The sequence below is a fragment of the Manis pentadactyla genome, chromosome 6 (assembly GCF_030020395.1).
Source record: "Manis pentadactyla isolate mManPen7 chromosome 6, mManPen7.hap1, whole genome shotgun sequence".
NCBI lineage: Eukaryota > Metazoa > Chordata > Mammalia > Pholidota > Manidae > Manis > Manis pentadactyla.
Window position 1 is genome coordinate 25,163,540 of NC_080024.1, and position 16,562 is coordinate 25,180,101.

The 16,562-nt window shown below is 40.2% G+C and overlaps 1 protein-coding gene across 18 annotated transcripts in view; it reads right to left on the bottom strand.

The window, feature by feature from the left end:
• The window catches only part of UNC80 (unc-80 homolog, NALCN channel complex subunit), a 244,565-nt gene that overhangs the window by 180,193 nt on the left and 47,810 nt on the right, over positions 1 to 16,562 (bottom strand). For 11 of the 18 annotated variants that reach the window (XM_057503591.1, XM_057503594.1, XM_036926835.2 and 8 more), the window contains exons 8-14: positions 12,970 to 13,231; positions 11,744 to 11,878; positions 8,995 to 9,211; positions 8,131 to 8,307; positions 6,898 to 7,166; positions 5,477 to 5,821; positions 1,821 to 1,967 (exon numbers count right to left, since the gene is read on the bottom strand). In XM_057503591.1, coding sequence (XP_057359574.1) covers positions 1,821 to 1,967; positions 5,477 to 5,821; positions 6,898 to 7,166; positions 8,131 to 8,307; positions 8,995 to 9,211; positions 11,744 to 11,878; positions 12,970 to 13,231 — 1,552 coding nt within the window. The remainder of the gene's footprint in view (positions 1 to 1,820; positions 1,968 to 5,476; positions 5,822 to 6,897; positions 7,167 to 8,130; positions 8,308 to 8,994; positions 9,212 to 11,743; positions 11,879 to 12,969; positions 13,232 to 16,562) is intronic. The other 7 variants (XM_036926834.2, XM_036926833.2, XM_036926836.2 and 4 more) reach the window with 3 other exon arrangements.

The window sequence follows — 16,562 nt, forward strand, 5'->3', positions numbered from 1 at the left end:
ACCATTTGAATGAATTTCCTTACAACAATTTAGGAACATCAGCTAATGATTAGATTAATCTAAGACACATGCTAGAATTGCTAGCACTGATCTGGCAGAAGTACGGAATATTCTTAACATTTTAAAAGTTTAGTGACTTATGAAAAATCTAATACTTCAGAAATCTGTAAATGCCTAGCTTCTTGAATTAAGCATGCCCAGGGAAAATGTATTAGATTTGTATCCCTTGGATAGTGTGTTTACTAAGCATAGATAAGCAAATATAATCCCTATAATGACTATTAAACTGGGTTACAAGATAATTGAAGAGTTGTCATGTAAGCCAACAATGCTAAAAAGCCAGGTAGAAAATTGTCTGGACATCCTGGCAGGAGATGTTCGGTACTCTTGCAGAAGAAAGCTTCGGGAACTAGGCAGTCTCAATGGTCTCTCAAGTGGCTTCTGATCCAAGGAGCCCTATTCTCTCCAAATCTAGAAAGATAGGTTCTGGTGTCAGAGCCAGTTTATATCTCCAAATAAAGCAAGACACTTCTTACTGTATTTTAGTATTTCATTTCATGGAACTGGTCTTCTGCATGAGGAGTGATATTACAGGCATTGAATTGAAGACGTTTATTCACGCTGTGACAGTATTAAAAACCAAAGATCAATCATCACATACACATGTGCAAAGATGGGGACAACATTAGCTTTCTACTGCCTTATTAATTATTATGTTGACTTTTTATTTTTGGCCTCAAAATCTAGATCTTGGTCAAAGTTTTCAAGTTTCAGAGTTTAAAAGTTAATTACTGTGAATATAGCCCCCCGTACAGATACAATAAACTAAGAAATACAACATAATACAATATAAAAGAGAGAAGGATAGATTGATGGACAGATAGGTAGATGACAGGCTAAGAAAGAAACCCAGCATGCTCACACTGTGTGAACATTTCATGACAAAAACTAATACCAGGGAAAAATGGGCTGGCATTCGATTTTGACATGATCCTAAAACTCTGCCAAGATATGCCAAAGGCTTTCCTGGACTCAAATTTGTATCAAACTCTTATTCTTAGGAGAATATTATCTTATGATTGCAATTCAAATGTATGTATGAGGCAAGTGTTCCATCTCGGACTTGAAGAGGAGGTAGGTTATTGCTCAAATGTGAAGGGTAAAGTAGCCATCAGCCCAGGGAAATGGAAATGAGCTAGAATCAGCCCATGTTCCATGACAGAATTAGGCTTTGCAAGCTCAAGTGCAGAGTTTCAAGTTTCACACAGTTCAAAGGGACAGGATTTCAAAAATTCAGAAGTCAAGGTCATTTTCAAACAAAGCAGCCAGAACATGACTGGCTACTTTTACAGTCCTGTTTTGTCTCAATAAGGGCCATTTTCCATATCTACATAAGAATAACAAACTAAGTCCTACACGTTGACCCCTTTCTTTAGTATAAAATATGTTTCTATAATACCCAGGCTGGTGATTAAAAACTCATTAGTCACAGACCATCAGAAGCTTGCTAAATGTATTCATCTTTACAGAGTTTTTAAAACTACAATTCACACTTTCCAATTAGACACCCTTTCACCAACTGGCAGTTGGCCTGCCCTAGGCAGGAGGCAGAAGTGTTTTCCCAATTAAGCTTTCCTAAGCCTGGGTTTTAGATGTCTTGAGATATCTTGTGGGAAACCTCCCACTCCAAGACAGCATTAATTGCCCCTATTAAATACAACATTTTTCAGGGAACACTGACCCTCATTGTCAAAGGACTCATTCCTAAATTGGAGGAAAGGAAGAGGGAGAGGAAATGGAATCTACTTTAATTCTCTTACATTCTCTCGGAATACCTGGTGTCTCAGACGATCTCCAGAGAGCCCTCGGTGTCCCTCTCCGCAACCATAGGCACATCCCAAAGATTTCACTATTTTGATGAGCATGGTCAGAGCAAGCCTATGGTTGCTTACAGGGGTACTTTCATCCTAGTACCCATGCACAAGAAAGAAGAGAAATCTGTTTACTTAGTCCCTGAGGTCCTTTTGCTACTAAGATCCTATTTCATGATTAAACCAAGTTTATATGCTTTACAGTTAGCACCTGCAATTTAGGAAACACTGTCAAGGGCTCAACAAGCATGCTAACTTTCGTAAAACCTAGAATGCGATTAAAAAGAAAAATGTCTATGCATTTTAAATACCCTCTAGTGCTAAAGGATATGAATATAGACCTCCTTATTAGAAGACATGCTTCCATATCCTTGATAGACTATCAGAACAACACGCTTAAAGGAGTCAGTGCAGATTATCAGTGATGAAGGTGAATAGGTTTTCCTAGAAACTGTCTTCATCAGCAGGCTTTGGATGGTACCACCAAGCAAGAATTTTGCTAAATTTCTAGAACTGATCAAAGTCTGGAACTGTGAAATGGCATGGCAATTTCTGACATTTTCAAAGGATTTTTCTAATTTTATACTTTCACTATATTGTAATACTCATGTGTAAGTAGAGTGAGAATATAAAGAAATTAGTAAACATTCAACCTCATTCTCCCTTGAGGTTAAACAGGAAGTCCTCCTGAGGTGAATTATGGAGAACTGTTACCATCCTTCCTTTTGTTCCATTTAAGCCTTGTCAGTGGGGAACATATCTTCCAGAAGAATGAACTTCCATGAACTATTTCCAAAGAAGTGTAAGGCAGCTGGTGCTAAGGAGTGATGCACATCCTGGTGTGGGAGTGTAATTACTTAGGGAAGTTTCAGTAGTGCCTTGGAAACATTCACCCTGAGTAAGGGCTGATTGGGAAGATAGGTTTACATTCATTTTTTAAATTACCATATGTTCCTTAAAAAAAAAAACCCTAGCTCTAAAAGCTCTTTGTAAGTATCTATTCAGGTTTGTATTTCTTTAGGACTTCTGATATCTTTGGGATTTAGGTTCCTCTCATAGGGGACATTCAGAAAGGTTTATCAAGCTATAGGCAGGAATCAGGACAGATATTAAATAACATTTCCAGCTCTCAGTACCAGTTAGCGGCAAATGTAGAAATAGGAATTAGGTCTTCCTTTCTGAATTAATCAATTCCCCATGCTTCTGGTATTACTAAGTTGTAAACTTAGATAAACTCTTGGGCTGAAAATAAAAGGGTTTTGGGGCAGAACAGACCTGTGAGAATCACAAACACAATGTACTTGACCAAACAGTTAGATTTAACTTTGTAAATTTCCTTGTATTACAAAGAATATTATTTTGTAGAAATAATCTACAAAACATGTATGTCTTGGTGGCTACTTTGCAGATTAATCTGACTTCAAAAAAATCCCATATTAATAAAACATGATAACTTTGGTCAAAATAGCATTTATATTATCAAGGATCTAGTATAATACCTAGATTTTAAATAAGCGAGAGACTTACAGGCCTAAAATAAGCAATTAGATGAAAATACTAATTGGGTGATTAGAACCAGAAACAAAAACAAAAACATAGCATTGATAATGAACCTCATGATATCTTTAGGATATATACCAAAGCTTTCATCAATTTAGTTGAAATATCTAACCTTTACTGATAAAAACTTATCAAAACTTCACAACTCTCTTTAATTTTTCTCTTTCTGTTTTCCCTTCAATATTATAATGGACATAGCACCACCTAGTATCTCTTTGAGTGGCCAGCATAGATTGATAGGTTAAAAAATGAAAATTTCATCAGTCTTGCCATTTGCTGTGTTTATAAATTTGGTCCTCATAACTTGTGTTAGTTTGCTAATTCCTACACAACTCTTGACTGAATGATCTCTTAGGTCTTAGGATCCAAGATCAAATCCCCCTTGTGATGTGTACCATCATTTCAATAACTTTCACCTAAAGTGAGATCTGAGGATCCTTGGGTTGCCCTCAGTCATGTATGAGGAAGTAAGAAGTTGGGCATCGTAAGTACCAGAAGATACTGTTAGAGTTGGAAAACAATACATACATGATTAGGGCACAAGAAGAAAATCCTAAAGAAAAGGTTCAGGAACCCAAGAATATGAGGGCAGGAATATTTAAATCAGAGTCCAGGTAAATTGGGAAGATAGGAGTAGACAATGAGATGAAGAAATATAGATAATAAATGCACATTTATCCATGAATTGGAGAGGACTTTAAAGAGATGGAAAAGAAATTGTGACAGAGGAAGGAGCACTGCAACACTATGCAGATGTGAACGCCTGATACCCTCATAAAAAAAAGATGGACAACTTACAGTTTAGGTAATACACAGATGGTGGAACTCTGCACAGTGTCATCTCACACTTGTAAACACTTGACCTGATCTGTAGATTGTCACCTACTAGAGACTCAAATTTCTTATTGATTTTGATTTCTTAACAGCATTTTCCACCTAAAACCCTGAACTGTTAACTGTTATCAGTGTCAGTTATGTGAATTTAAGCTATGATCATTCATATTTAAAACCCAAATTAAAAGAAAAAACTAATTTTCAATGTTAAATACAGAGGTCATAACTCAGGTATTGCCACGGCAAAGGGAATTAAGTTCAGAAATAATCAATATTAAGAAAGCTGAAGACACTGGGATGTGACACCTTGAGACATGAGAGGGCCAAGACTAGTCTCCAACCAACACCAAAAAGCTAATCAAGTACCCAAACAAAATTCTTCCCTTTCTTTCTCCTTAACTGTGACTGAAGTTGGCTGCCCAAAAATGTGTTGCTTAAATCAAGAGAAAGGACTTCATCTTGAGGAGAAATTACATTTGTTATTTAGATTGACTGTTTGTGTCTCCCCCTAATTCAGATGTTGAAATCCTAGGCCCCAGTGGAATGGCACTGGAGATGTAGACTTCAGGAAGTAATTAGAGTTCAATGATGTCATGAGGGTGGGGTCCTTATCAGAAGAGACACCAGAGAACTTGCTGGCTCTCTCTGTACGTGCAAAAAGAAAGGTCATGTGAGCGCACAGTAAAGTGGAAGCTTATAAGCCAAGAGAAGAAGCTGCACAATAAAACCTACTATGCTGGCCCCTTGATCCTGGACTTCCCAGCCTCTGGTACTGTGAGAACTACGTTTCTGTTGTTTAAGCCACCCAATCCATAGTATTTTTAGTATTTTGTTATGGTGGTCTGAGAAGACTAAAACACTGCTCAGTTAGTTCAAACCCTGAAAATCTTTGAGAAAGAGTCTATTCTTGGTAGCAGACTGAGAATTACAGCACTGTAGTGTATCTAAGATGCTCTTCTACAGAAATAACATGACCAGGGAACTGGCTCTAATACTGCTTGGGTGGCCCTGGATTTTGAATTTAGAGTACAGTTTCATTTAACTCTTTCTACTAATGCCTGGTGAGAACCTAAAGAAGAGATTTTACAACCCACTAGTTTTTTGCTCTAGTGACTAGCTGCTAACCTGAGTCAATGGATTGCTGACCAGCCAGCACTGGAAAGAAAGCAGGGCAACATGTCATGAGGACACAGAAGGTGCTTCAGTCGTACCTTTTCTTGATTCTTCTCATTCTTCTCATAAGGGCCTCCTCCACCTCCTCCTCCACCTCCTCCATCTCCACCTCCTCCTTCTTCTCCACCGTCTCCAGCTCCGCTAGCTGAAGGGCCCCCAAATCCACAGGTGGAACTTCCAGATACTCCTTTGAACTGGAAAGTTCCCTCACTTGCCCTTTTTTCCATAGTCTCATTTTCCTTGTTTTCACTCTTCTTTCTGTTCTTTTCTACACAAGGCACCACACCGAGTTGAAGCAAGCACTCAACAATGTTTAGTGCCACATCACAGATACGAGAACTGATGTCATGGTTAAGGACAAGATAAACAGCTTTCAGAACCACCTGGAGGAAGACAGATAAACAGGGTGATGAAGTTACCTGAACCACCTCTTCCCACATTGATTTGGTTATTCTTTGTTCAAACCATTTCCTTTAGGCTGTTCTATAAACTTCGGAATAAATAACTCAGGAATTTTCAGATGTTCTTATCTAAATTGCATTCAGATTTCATGTACGTGCTTAATGTAGGGTATAAGTCACACAAAGAATGAAAAACGTATGTATGCATTATCTCACTTAAATATTCCAAACTTGCCATAGTACAGACAGTTCATGGGGATACTGTAGCATAGTGAACTAATGGGAGACTAATTTTTTGCCCAAATGGAAACTTATTCAACTGACTTTTTAAAATCAAACTGTTTTACTCTTTTGCCTTTCACTTTCTACCAATAATGGATAAAGCACAATAACTTCCTTATACACATAATAGAGGTACATTTGTACCCTCACAATTGTATCATTATTTACACTTCACTTTTAAATGAAAAATATTTGCATGTTTAAATTATGTCCTTTTGTCCATTTTAATGCTTTAAATTATTTGCTGAGCCAGGTTCTCTAATGTGAATAAAAAATTTTGTGAAATATAATTGCAAAACATAACAACCCTTTCATTTGCTAATAACTAGACTCAAGACAGGCACTCTTGAGAATGCAAGTTTGAATCTTTTAATGGACTTCTATTTATTTTTCCCTGCTACACTGGGGGTTTGTAGTCATGTTGCTTATATTCAAAAGGAAATAAACAGAATTTTTCACTCTTTCATTCTAGAAAAAAGGGATTTAGAACAAAGACACACATTTATGTATATTTATGTGTAAGTATTCAGGATTCACTAATGTTTTTGGATTGTAAGTACATTCTGAGATCAGATTAACTCTAACATAATACTTGAAAAAAAAAGTCATGTCTATGATGGCTGACACATTTGTGAACTTTTTTATATGGGTAGCTTTTTCATCTTATGGTTTAACATGTCTAAGAATCTTTATGCCCATCTTACCCAGCATGATAAAAACTGAACCAAAGAGCCACTATCTTTCAAGGTTCAAAAAGAAAAATCCTTGCTCCTTACAGAAAGATCAAGCATGCCATTCTTGTGCACAAAGTTATTGGTCCCATCGATATGTTCTGTGTCCTCCAAATAGCTGTAGTTTATGCAGGAGTCTGTGAGGCTTCGAGGCAGGTTTGCACATGCCAGGGGTTCATGGGGCATCTCTGGGATAGGCACCTGGTTGCAGAGCTTCCTCATATGCTCACTGAAAAAATCTGCATAGCCTACATTGAATGATGCCAGTGTGGTATTGAAGGTTGCCACTGTGATGGTGGAGATCTGGGATCGCACTAATAAAAGGAAAGCAATGTGTTAGTTTCCCCCATATGAACCTGAGACAAATGTTAGACAGTTACATGAGCATGACCACAATCACAGCTGTAGTTTTGGCAGATATTTGACTTATAGTCTCAAAGCTAGTTTCAGCTCCCATGGAACTGCCACAGGGGTCAAGGCCATATAACATCTGATAACAAAGGAATGTTATAGCCAGTGTAAAGTCCAAATGGCATCCTTAAGGGCCAGGCTAGAATTTAACCTTCATTGAACAGGTGAATTTTACCCACTGTTAATGACAGGCCCTATTGAAATAAACTAGTTTCGCTGAAGCATTTTCCCCACAAGTTTGTAGCTGTTAAAATATTTGGCTTTATCTAGTATATTCGAGCAACAGGAAGGATTCTTTTCTCCATTGCTTAAGAGTAATGAAACATAAATGCATGCTGGTAATGAATAGATGTCATCAAATACTTCAAATGCAGTCTAGAGAAAAGTGGGATTAAATTTATGCTCCTAGGTTAAGAGCACAGAATCAAAACTTGTCTTGGATTCCACCCAGAGACACATACTCGCTGCACATAAGGCACGTATCTGACATAGCAGCTGCCTGGAAAAGGAATCGGCCGCCTTGCAAGGCAGTGACTTTCCTAATGCTGAAGGTAGGCAAGCCCTTCAGAGGGTCACTGCAGAGAGGAACAGGGTACTGAATGCTGCTGTCCTCCAAGTTGCTTCTGGAACTGTCAGTCTAAGACCTTTCGAAACAAACATGAGTATCTTGTCCATGCTGTCCCTTGGAAAGCTGTGGTGTCCAAAGCATGCTGTCAAATAGCTCTGCTACTAAGGAAATCCTAAGAATAGCTCATAAGTATACCACCATGCAATGTAATACACAAATGCCAGTGTCTAAGAAGCACAAGGAGCCACAGCACAATGAAAATGGAACTTGGAGTAAAAACAGGAAACAGGAAAAGGAACCTGAACTCCCGCCTGCAGGGGCCGCCTCCGACCCACCTTCCTTGACGGTGTTCTCTCCGTGGCTGTCGGAGTGGTCCGGCAGGTCGCTCACCAGGGTGTGATGGGAGTGGGAGTGCCTGGCGCTCAGGCTCTCCATCTCAGTGGCCGCATCTGAGCTGCCCCGCCGGGTGAACTTCCCTGAGGGGGACAACAGCATCACAAGAGGGTTTGAAAATCTGAAAGAGTCTCTGCTGAGATTTTGCCTTTCCCAAGAATAGCAGTGAGGGTGATGGGATCTTAGGAAGTGCATGAGGCGCAGCCAAAGAGCAGGAGGAACTGCACTTGCCTTGGGAATACTCAGGGTTAAGATGATGGATGAAGCTGCCTGCAATAAGGGCAGCCCCGATCTAAGTCAAATGTCAGACACCATCTGTAGAGCCCCAGCCAGCTGTCAGCTCCTGATTTTAAGTTGGCCTTCTTATTATGCCATCCACAAAAAAAAAACACAAAACCCCTAACTTTTTTCTTTTCTTTACATCTTCCTTTTTAAACATCCAAGTTAAATAAAAGACTCTTTAAAGTCACAGCACAAGTTAATTCACAGGACCCTCTAAGGCCATGTTTCCACATCTAGAGTATCTAAGAAATAGGATCATTACTTGTCTAATTGTACAGGATTCTTGCAGAAGTAATTTAGTTATCTGCATTTCTTTGGTTACGAAAACACAGCATTATTTTAGAACTGGGAACTTCGTACTACCTTTGAGCCCACATTTCTTGAATAAATTGTTCAAGGAAGATCCAGATCTGCCTGGGGGCCCTAGATCCAGATTTCAAAACAGGTCACTCAAGCTCTGCCCTACTTTGGAAGGTCCTTGTGGTCACCTAGAATGGTGGTTTGCCAGCCTCCTTTCTCAATGCCTCGCCTGTCTTCTCCAAGCCCGGAGAAACTTCCGAAGGAGAACGTGCTTCGGGTTGGGGACACGTCCAGGTGGTCCTCGTGGAGCAGGAACGGCACCCCCATTCTTCGTGGCCTCCTCTTCCCTGTGTGGTGGAACGGGATGGAGCCTTTCCTCTCTCGGTCTTCTTTGCGGCTCTTGAACTACAAGGATGAGAGATGAAGGGTCAGGCACAGGGCAAAGGAGAGCTTACGTCTGCTTTCCCAAGGGCCCCATGATCTGCAGCAAAAGACAGGAAATGTTCCAGAAGAAGGGATTCAGAGAGCCACTGAATATCATCCAACAGAAATGAGCAAAATCTCCATCATGCATTAAAGGAGTGGAAAATATGAAGCAAAAAGTAATATATTCTCTGGGTCTTTCTGTTAGGTTGGGTTAGAGTTTCAAAGTGTGATCTCTGGACAGGAAGCATCAGCATCAGCTGAGAAACTGTTAGAAATATAGATTCTCAGATTCAATCCCAGTAAATGACGTCCAGCAATGTGTGCCCAATAGGTGATTCTGATGTATGCTAAAATTTGAGAACTACTCGTTTAGGCAGTAAGATCCTTGAGTCACCAGTTGGAATAGCCAGTACTTTCTGTCCTATTTTTTGAAGCTGAGAATATTTGTTCTAGCCAATTTCAAATGTGTGACAATGAGGAGAGTTAAAGAAGATACAGAGCACACATCAGTACAAACCATTATTCCTATCAAACAACTTTAAGATCCTGTATGAATAAGAAGTTAGAGTTGCTGGAGAAGTTCTTAAAATACACCAATGTCTAGGCCTAACCTTCAAAATTTCTGACCTAATTGGTTTGGGGTAAGCCTGAGCACTTGAAAATTTAAAAGCCCCTGCAGAGATTCTGGGGTACAACTCAGGCCTTACCCCAAACCAATTAAGTACTGAAAACCTCTTTTTATTCCCACAATGATTAATGTTTTTAAAAGTAGGCCACTGAAAGTTATTGCCTTATCAATGAAGATAAACATAACTCTTTGCTTAGCTCATAGGTAAGTTAAAAATATATTCTGTGTCCTTCAACATAATTAAGCTAACCTTTTTGAAAAATAGAAAATGAAGCCACCACACATATATTACTTTATATTTGATTAGTTCCATATACTTATTAAAAAAAAGAGAGGTGGAGTAGTGGATTCATTAGAGCATTAACTATTTATCTTGAAGAATTTGTTTTGAGTTTGGACTCAACCTTTCAAAAACTACCTAAAGTTGCTAAGTCTATGTTTTTTTCTTCCTTTATTTCTCCTTCCTTCAGAATAATTAACATTTACTGAGTATATACCAAGTGCCAGGCACAGTAAGGACTTTACATGCATTATCTCACTTAATCCTCATAACCTTTTGAGGTAAGTATATAATGTACCCAATTTACAGATGAAGAAATGAATACATAGTATTGTTTGGCCAGTATCACACAGGTTGAAAGTGGCAGAACTGAAATTTGAGCCCTGACCAACTGACTCTCAAGTGTATGCTTTTAACACTTGCCCTAAAGACTCCACCTTTAATTTCTCCTGTTCAGAGTCCTAGCTCTCTGTGGATACTCAATGGCATTTGTTGAATGGAAATCTACACTGTGACTTAAAGGAGAAGTTGTGAATGTAGTAAATCTAGTGGTCTGTTAGAAGGGACTTATTACTTTATTAGCAGAGCTTGGTGTGTTTGCTGTCTTTAAAACAGAGATGACTCCAAGAATAGATGTTCCATGATGATCCCATCAGTCTGGGAAGTACAATACGACTCAGCTTCTTTGATGCAAAATGTGGAGAGTAAAGGTCTAATCACTGGATTAAATGGGAACTATTTATATAAAGTACTTGATTAAAAAAAGATGAACCATACAAATGCAAGTTACTATCACTGCTTTCACAACTACCTCCATCACCATACTACTGAAAACACTTTACACACCCATCAGGACTGAGCTTTGTAACAACCCCACATAACATGTGGATAGGTACAGGGAAAGCAGAGACTTCTGACCAGGATTCCTGCCTAGCCTTAACAGCACGCATTGCATAAGAGCCTGTTTGCACATCTACAGAATGTTTACTGGGGACAGAGTGGCTGGTCAGTCAGGGAAGTACTGGCCGAAGGAAGGATGGCTAGGAATCATCCATTCTCTCCTCTCCTGTGTTCCTGGTATGTAATTGGTCAGGTGTCTTCCAGTTACCAGAGACCTGCGCACAGAGTTCCTCCTGGTGCTAGGGGTCGGGAAGTAGAATGTGACTGGGGAGAGCTGGGAGAGAGCTGGGGAGCTCTAGTCCTCCTGCAGAATTAAGCCCGAGTGCATGAGCAGCAAGCTCGGAGAGCAGCCAGGGAGAGTGGGGAGTGAGAAAAGACTGAGACTTACTGCCACGAAAATAAATCCCCTTTTAAATGCCCAACTTCTTGCCCTTACCTTAATTTGGTCTCACTGAATTCATAGGGAACTTGCCCCTGGGGGAGGGAACCCTCGCCTCCCAGAGCAACAATGGGAAACCCAGTCATGCACAGAAGGACTTGCATGAGGCCATGCTGCAAGCCAGTGTTATAACTCGTAGCTGACCTCTTGACCCAAGGTCCCCCAAGCCACCCCATTCTGCAGCATGATCAGAAGCACCTCGCGTCCACTAAAGTTTCTTTTCAATTACTGAGAATATCAAATACCATAAGTGGTTCTACTCACCTTCTTAAAAATGTTCATGCCAAGGTCTGAAGAAAGATCTGGGACTGCAGACCTACGTAGATTAGTCAATGAAACCTTGGAAAAGGCCTCAGGGCTAAGTGATTTTTCCTCTTCATTACACTTCATGGTGAGATCCTCAATAGAGAATAAAGGTAGACTTAATGATCAAGGGCTTAGGGCTTTATATCCAAACACTTTTCTTATTGAGATGTCATATTTTTAACAGGGATAAGACTCCTGGCTGGATATCAATGAAGTATTTAACTTGTATGTCCAGACATCTAGAATTCAAATCCTGCTACTAAGGTGATATATTTCACATTAGTTTTAACTTCTGTTTGGAGTTTTCAACAGTGAGACCATAAAATTCTAGATTGAGGAAAAGTGAGAAAATAGGAATGGAATTTCTTCTTCACTTTTTATTACAAAAAAATTTTGTTTTCATTTAATGATTCACCAAAGGAGATATTCACTTTGGGCAGAATTATCTACTACTGAAAGAGTATATTTCCTTTTCACTCAAATATTGCTCATGTTTATTTTCACAATATGCGGATTTTTTTTCAGAAATAGTCAATTCATATTTAAGAAAACCAGAGAACTGGAACATGCTGTAAGTCACATTTTTTCTCTACATATTTGATACATAGTGTTGATGAGAAAAAGTAGAACAAGGATTCAACCTGCTATTAGGACATTCATTTATCAAAATGTGGTATTCAGGAGATGCTAACATCATACAATCAGTTTATTCTTCTAAACATCTGTAATAAATAGGAAGCCTATATATCAAAAGGCAATATTCCTAATGATGACATTGAAGCACTAGAAAATTTTGAGTTATTCGAAAGAATTTAAATCACACTCAGTAAAATGCTAGTGTCACACATTTTGCGATATCGGTAATCGACAGATTACATGTCAGGACTCTCTATTAACTAGTACTTCAGTTAGGCAGAATACCCAGTTTTCCATTATTCTGGATCAACAGAGGCTTTCTCTAAATTAGTGTGGTCAGGAGGCATTTAGATAACACTTCTTTGAATGATAAATTAAACATTAAGGAGTAGCAAATTGTCTAGTGGTAAAAGAAGGGAAAGGATACCAGCATCCCACCACCAATAGCCAGCCCTGGAACAAGTAAGAGCTGCACGCTCAGAAGAAAAAGAATATCAGTTAAAGCTAAAGTTGTTGATTTAAATGACAATGGCTTGAGGTTCTCTTACTTGGGTTTTGTGGGTGTTCACTAGGGAGGGGGCTGCTGCCACCATAGAGCTACTTCTGGGTCTGGGCAGGAGAGGGACATCTGCCTCTGGGGGCCTTTCTGGCTTCTCTTCCAACATGTGTCGCAGCCTTTGCAGATAATACATCAGAGACCACTGAGTGCCTTCCTCAGACCAATGGGGCTGGAGTAGGCAGCGAAGCACAGCAACATCAAAGTAGGTGGCATAGCGGGACCTTTGGCATGGAGGTATCACGAGTGAGGCCCTGTTCCCAACAGCAGAAAGAAGAAGGTTATACTGACAGCCAAATATTTTGGGGGGGTAGCCCAATATGCCTTATACTCTGTTTTTCTGTAGGCCAGTTATTCATTCACTTATCTCTTGTCCGGTTTATTCTAATAGCCTTCTAAATAGTCTCACTTATTCCACTTTTGCTAGAGACTTCCTGGAAGTAGAGACATTAGAGACAGTTTTGAAGGATAGATAGGAAGTGGGCAGGCAATGCTGATGGGGCAGGAGGGTAGACAGGCATTTCAGTCAGAGGGAATGGTGCCTACAAAGGTACAGCGGCTTTAAAAAAAATCGTCAGTTTTGGGTGGGTGGGAGAGAATGATAAGTAGTTGGTATAGTTGGTGACTAGTTTGGGTGGTGAACAATGATGGGAATTTATACAAATGGAGGAGGTTCAGATACAATGTTTCTTTTATACTGAGCTATCAAGTTTGATTTTTACTGTGATAGAAATGGGAATGAAATTTGTGTACATCATTGGGCTATTTTAACCTCAATTAATATATTATTATGTAAAAGAACAAGGAAACTGCAAAGTGCCAAACTAGCAAGAGTTATACAATGAGGAAAATCATTTTGGAATTCTAACATACTCATGCACGATGCAAAACTAATCTTAAAAAATCTCAAGGTTCTGGAATTCTACTACTCGACTTAAAAACACATGATATATTCATTATTTAGTGTTCAATTTAATTGTTGTATGAAATAGTTTTAAGCAATTGATCAGTATATCATCTTAGATCTCTTCGGGGATACGAAAGTAAGTAAGTTTAACTTGCTCATCTTGAGTAACATATGGCCCAGTGACAATAACAGGCAACAAATAACAAATTATAAACTTAGACCTCTGGGATTCAAGAGGGGAGTCTTAAATCCAAAATCCAAACTTAACCTCTAAGCACAATTTCTTCCTGAGCTAGATGATATAAGAGGAAAACTTGCGTCCCCTGCTATCATCAAGTACCAAATGGTGGTACCCACACATGAAGAGCTTTAGCAGAAAATTCAGCCACTGAGAAGTGAGGAGAGGTTTTTCTAGACTTCCCAGACCCATATTTTTTTGAATTGAAGTTTATGACTCATTATTGGTACAAGAAAATAATTCAAAAGGATAAGACTACTATTAAAATGTTAACTAGAATAAAAGCTACTGAAATGCAAAAAACGGAATAAGGGGTGGGGCGGAAGATGGCGGCGTGAGTAGAGCAGCGGAAATCTCCTCCCAAAACAACATATATCTATGAAAATATAACAAAGACAACCCTTCCTAGAATAAAGACCAGAGGACACAGGACAATATCCAGACCACATCCGCACCTGAGAGAACCCAGCGCCTCGCGAAGGGGGTAAGATACAAGCCCCGGCCCCGTGGGAGCCGAGCGCCCCTCCCCCCAGCTCCCGGCGGGAGAAGAGCAGGCAGAGCGGGAGGGAGACGGAGCCCAGGACTGCCGAACACCCAGCCCCCGCCATCCGGGACAGAGTGCAGGGCCCTCGATACTGGGAAAACAGGGCAGCAAGAACAGTGAGCAGGCACTGGAGGCTGGGCGACAGAGGACATAAGAAAAGCGCGCGACCATTTTTTTTTTTGCTTTTTTGCTGCTTTGTTTTGGCGAGCGCTTTTTGGAAGTCTTAAAGGGACAGGGACCCCAATATTAGGGAAACAGGGCAGAAAGACCGGTGAGCAGAGGCCTGAGGCTGGCACCGGAGAATAAAGAAAAACGAACGACCACCTTTTTTTTTTTTAATTAAAATTTTTTTTTTTTTTTTATTAAAAAAATTTTTTTTTCTTGTTTTTTTTTGTGGTCGTTGTTTTGTTTTGGCGGGTGCTTTTTGGAAGTCTTAAAGGGGCAGGGCGGGCCACTTAATCCAGAGGTAGGGAATCCGGGATCTCTGGGCACCCTAACCCCTGGGCTGCAGGGAGCAGGGAGGCCCCTTACGGAGATAAATAGCCTCCCAGCAGCTCCTGCTCCAACGCGACTCCACCATTTTGGAGTAGCTGCCCGAGCCAGGCCACGCCCACAGCAACAGCAGAGATTAACTCCATAGCAGCCGGGCAGGAAGCAGAAACCCTGTCTGCGCGCAGCTGCGCAGCACAAGCCACTAGAGGCCGCTGTTCTCCCAGGAGAGGAGGGCCACAAACCAACAAGAAAGGAAGTCCTTCCAGCCGTCACTTGTCCCAGTTCTGCAGACTATTCCTATCACCATGAAAAGGCAAAGCTACAGGCAGACAAAGATCACAGAGACAACACCAGAGAAGGAGACAGACCTAACCAGTCTTGCTGACAAAGAATTCAAAATAAGAATCATAAACATGCTGACAGAGATGCAGAGAAACACGCAAGAAAAATGGGATGAAGTCCGGAAAGAGATCACAGATGCCAGAAAGGAGATCGCAGAAATGAAACAAACTCTGGAAGGGTTTATAAGCAGAATGGATAGAATGCAAGAGGCCATTGATGGAATTGAAATTAGAGAACAGGAACGCATAGAAGCTGACATAGAGAGAGACAAAAGGATCTCCAGGAATGAAACAATATTAAGAGAACTGTGTGACCAATCTAAAAGGAGCAATATCCGTATTATAGGGGTCCCAGAAGAAGAAGAGAGAGGCAAAGAGATGGAAAGTATCTTAGAAGAAATAATTGCTGAAAACTTCCCCACACTGGGGGAGGAAGTAATCAAACAGACCACGGAAATACACAGAACCCCCAACAGAAAGGATCCAAGAAGGGCAACACCAAGACACATAATAATTAAAATGGCAAAGATCAAGGACAAGGAAAGAGTGTTAAAGGCAGCTAGAGAGAAAAAGGTCACCTATAAAGGGAAACCCATCAGGCTAACGTCAGATTTCTCAACAGAAACCCTACAGGCCAGAAGAGAATGGCATGATATATTTAATACAATGAAACAGAAGGGCCTTGAACCAAGGATACTGTATCCAGCACGACTATCATTCAAATATGACGGTGGGATTAAACAATTCCCAGACAAACAAAAGCTGAGGGAATTTGCTTTCCACAAACCACCTCTACAGAACATCTTACAGGGACTGCTCTAGATGGGAGCACTCCTAGAAAGAGCACAGCACAAAACACCCAACATATGAAGAATCGAGGAGGAGGAACAAGAAGGGAGAGAAGAAAAGAATCTCCAGACAGTGTATATAACAGCTCAATAAGCGAGCTAAGTTAGGCAGTAAGATACTAAAGAGGCTAACCTTGAACCTTTGGTAACCACGAATTTAAAGCCTGCAATGGCAATAAGTACATATCTTTCAATAGTCACCCTAAATGTTAATG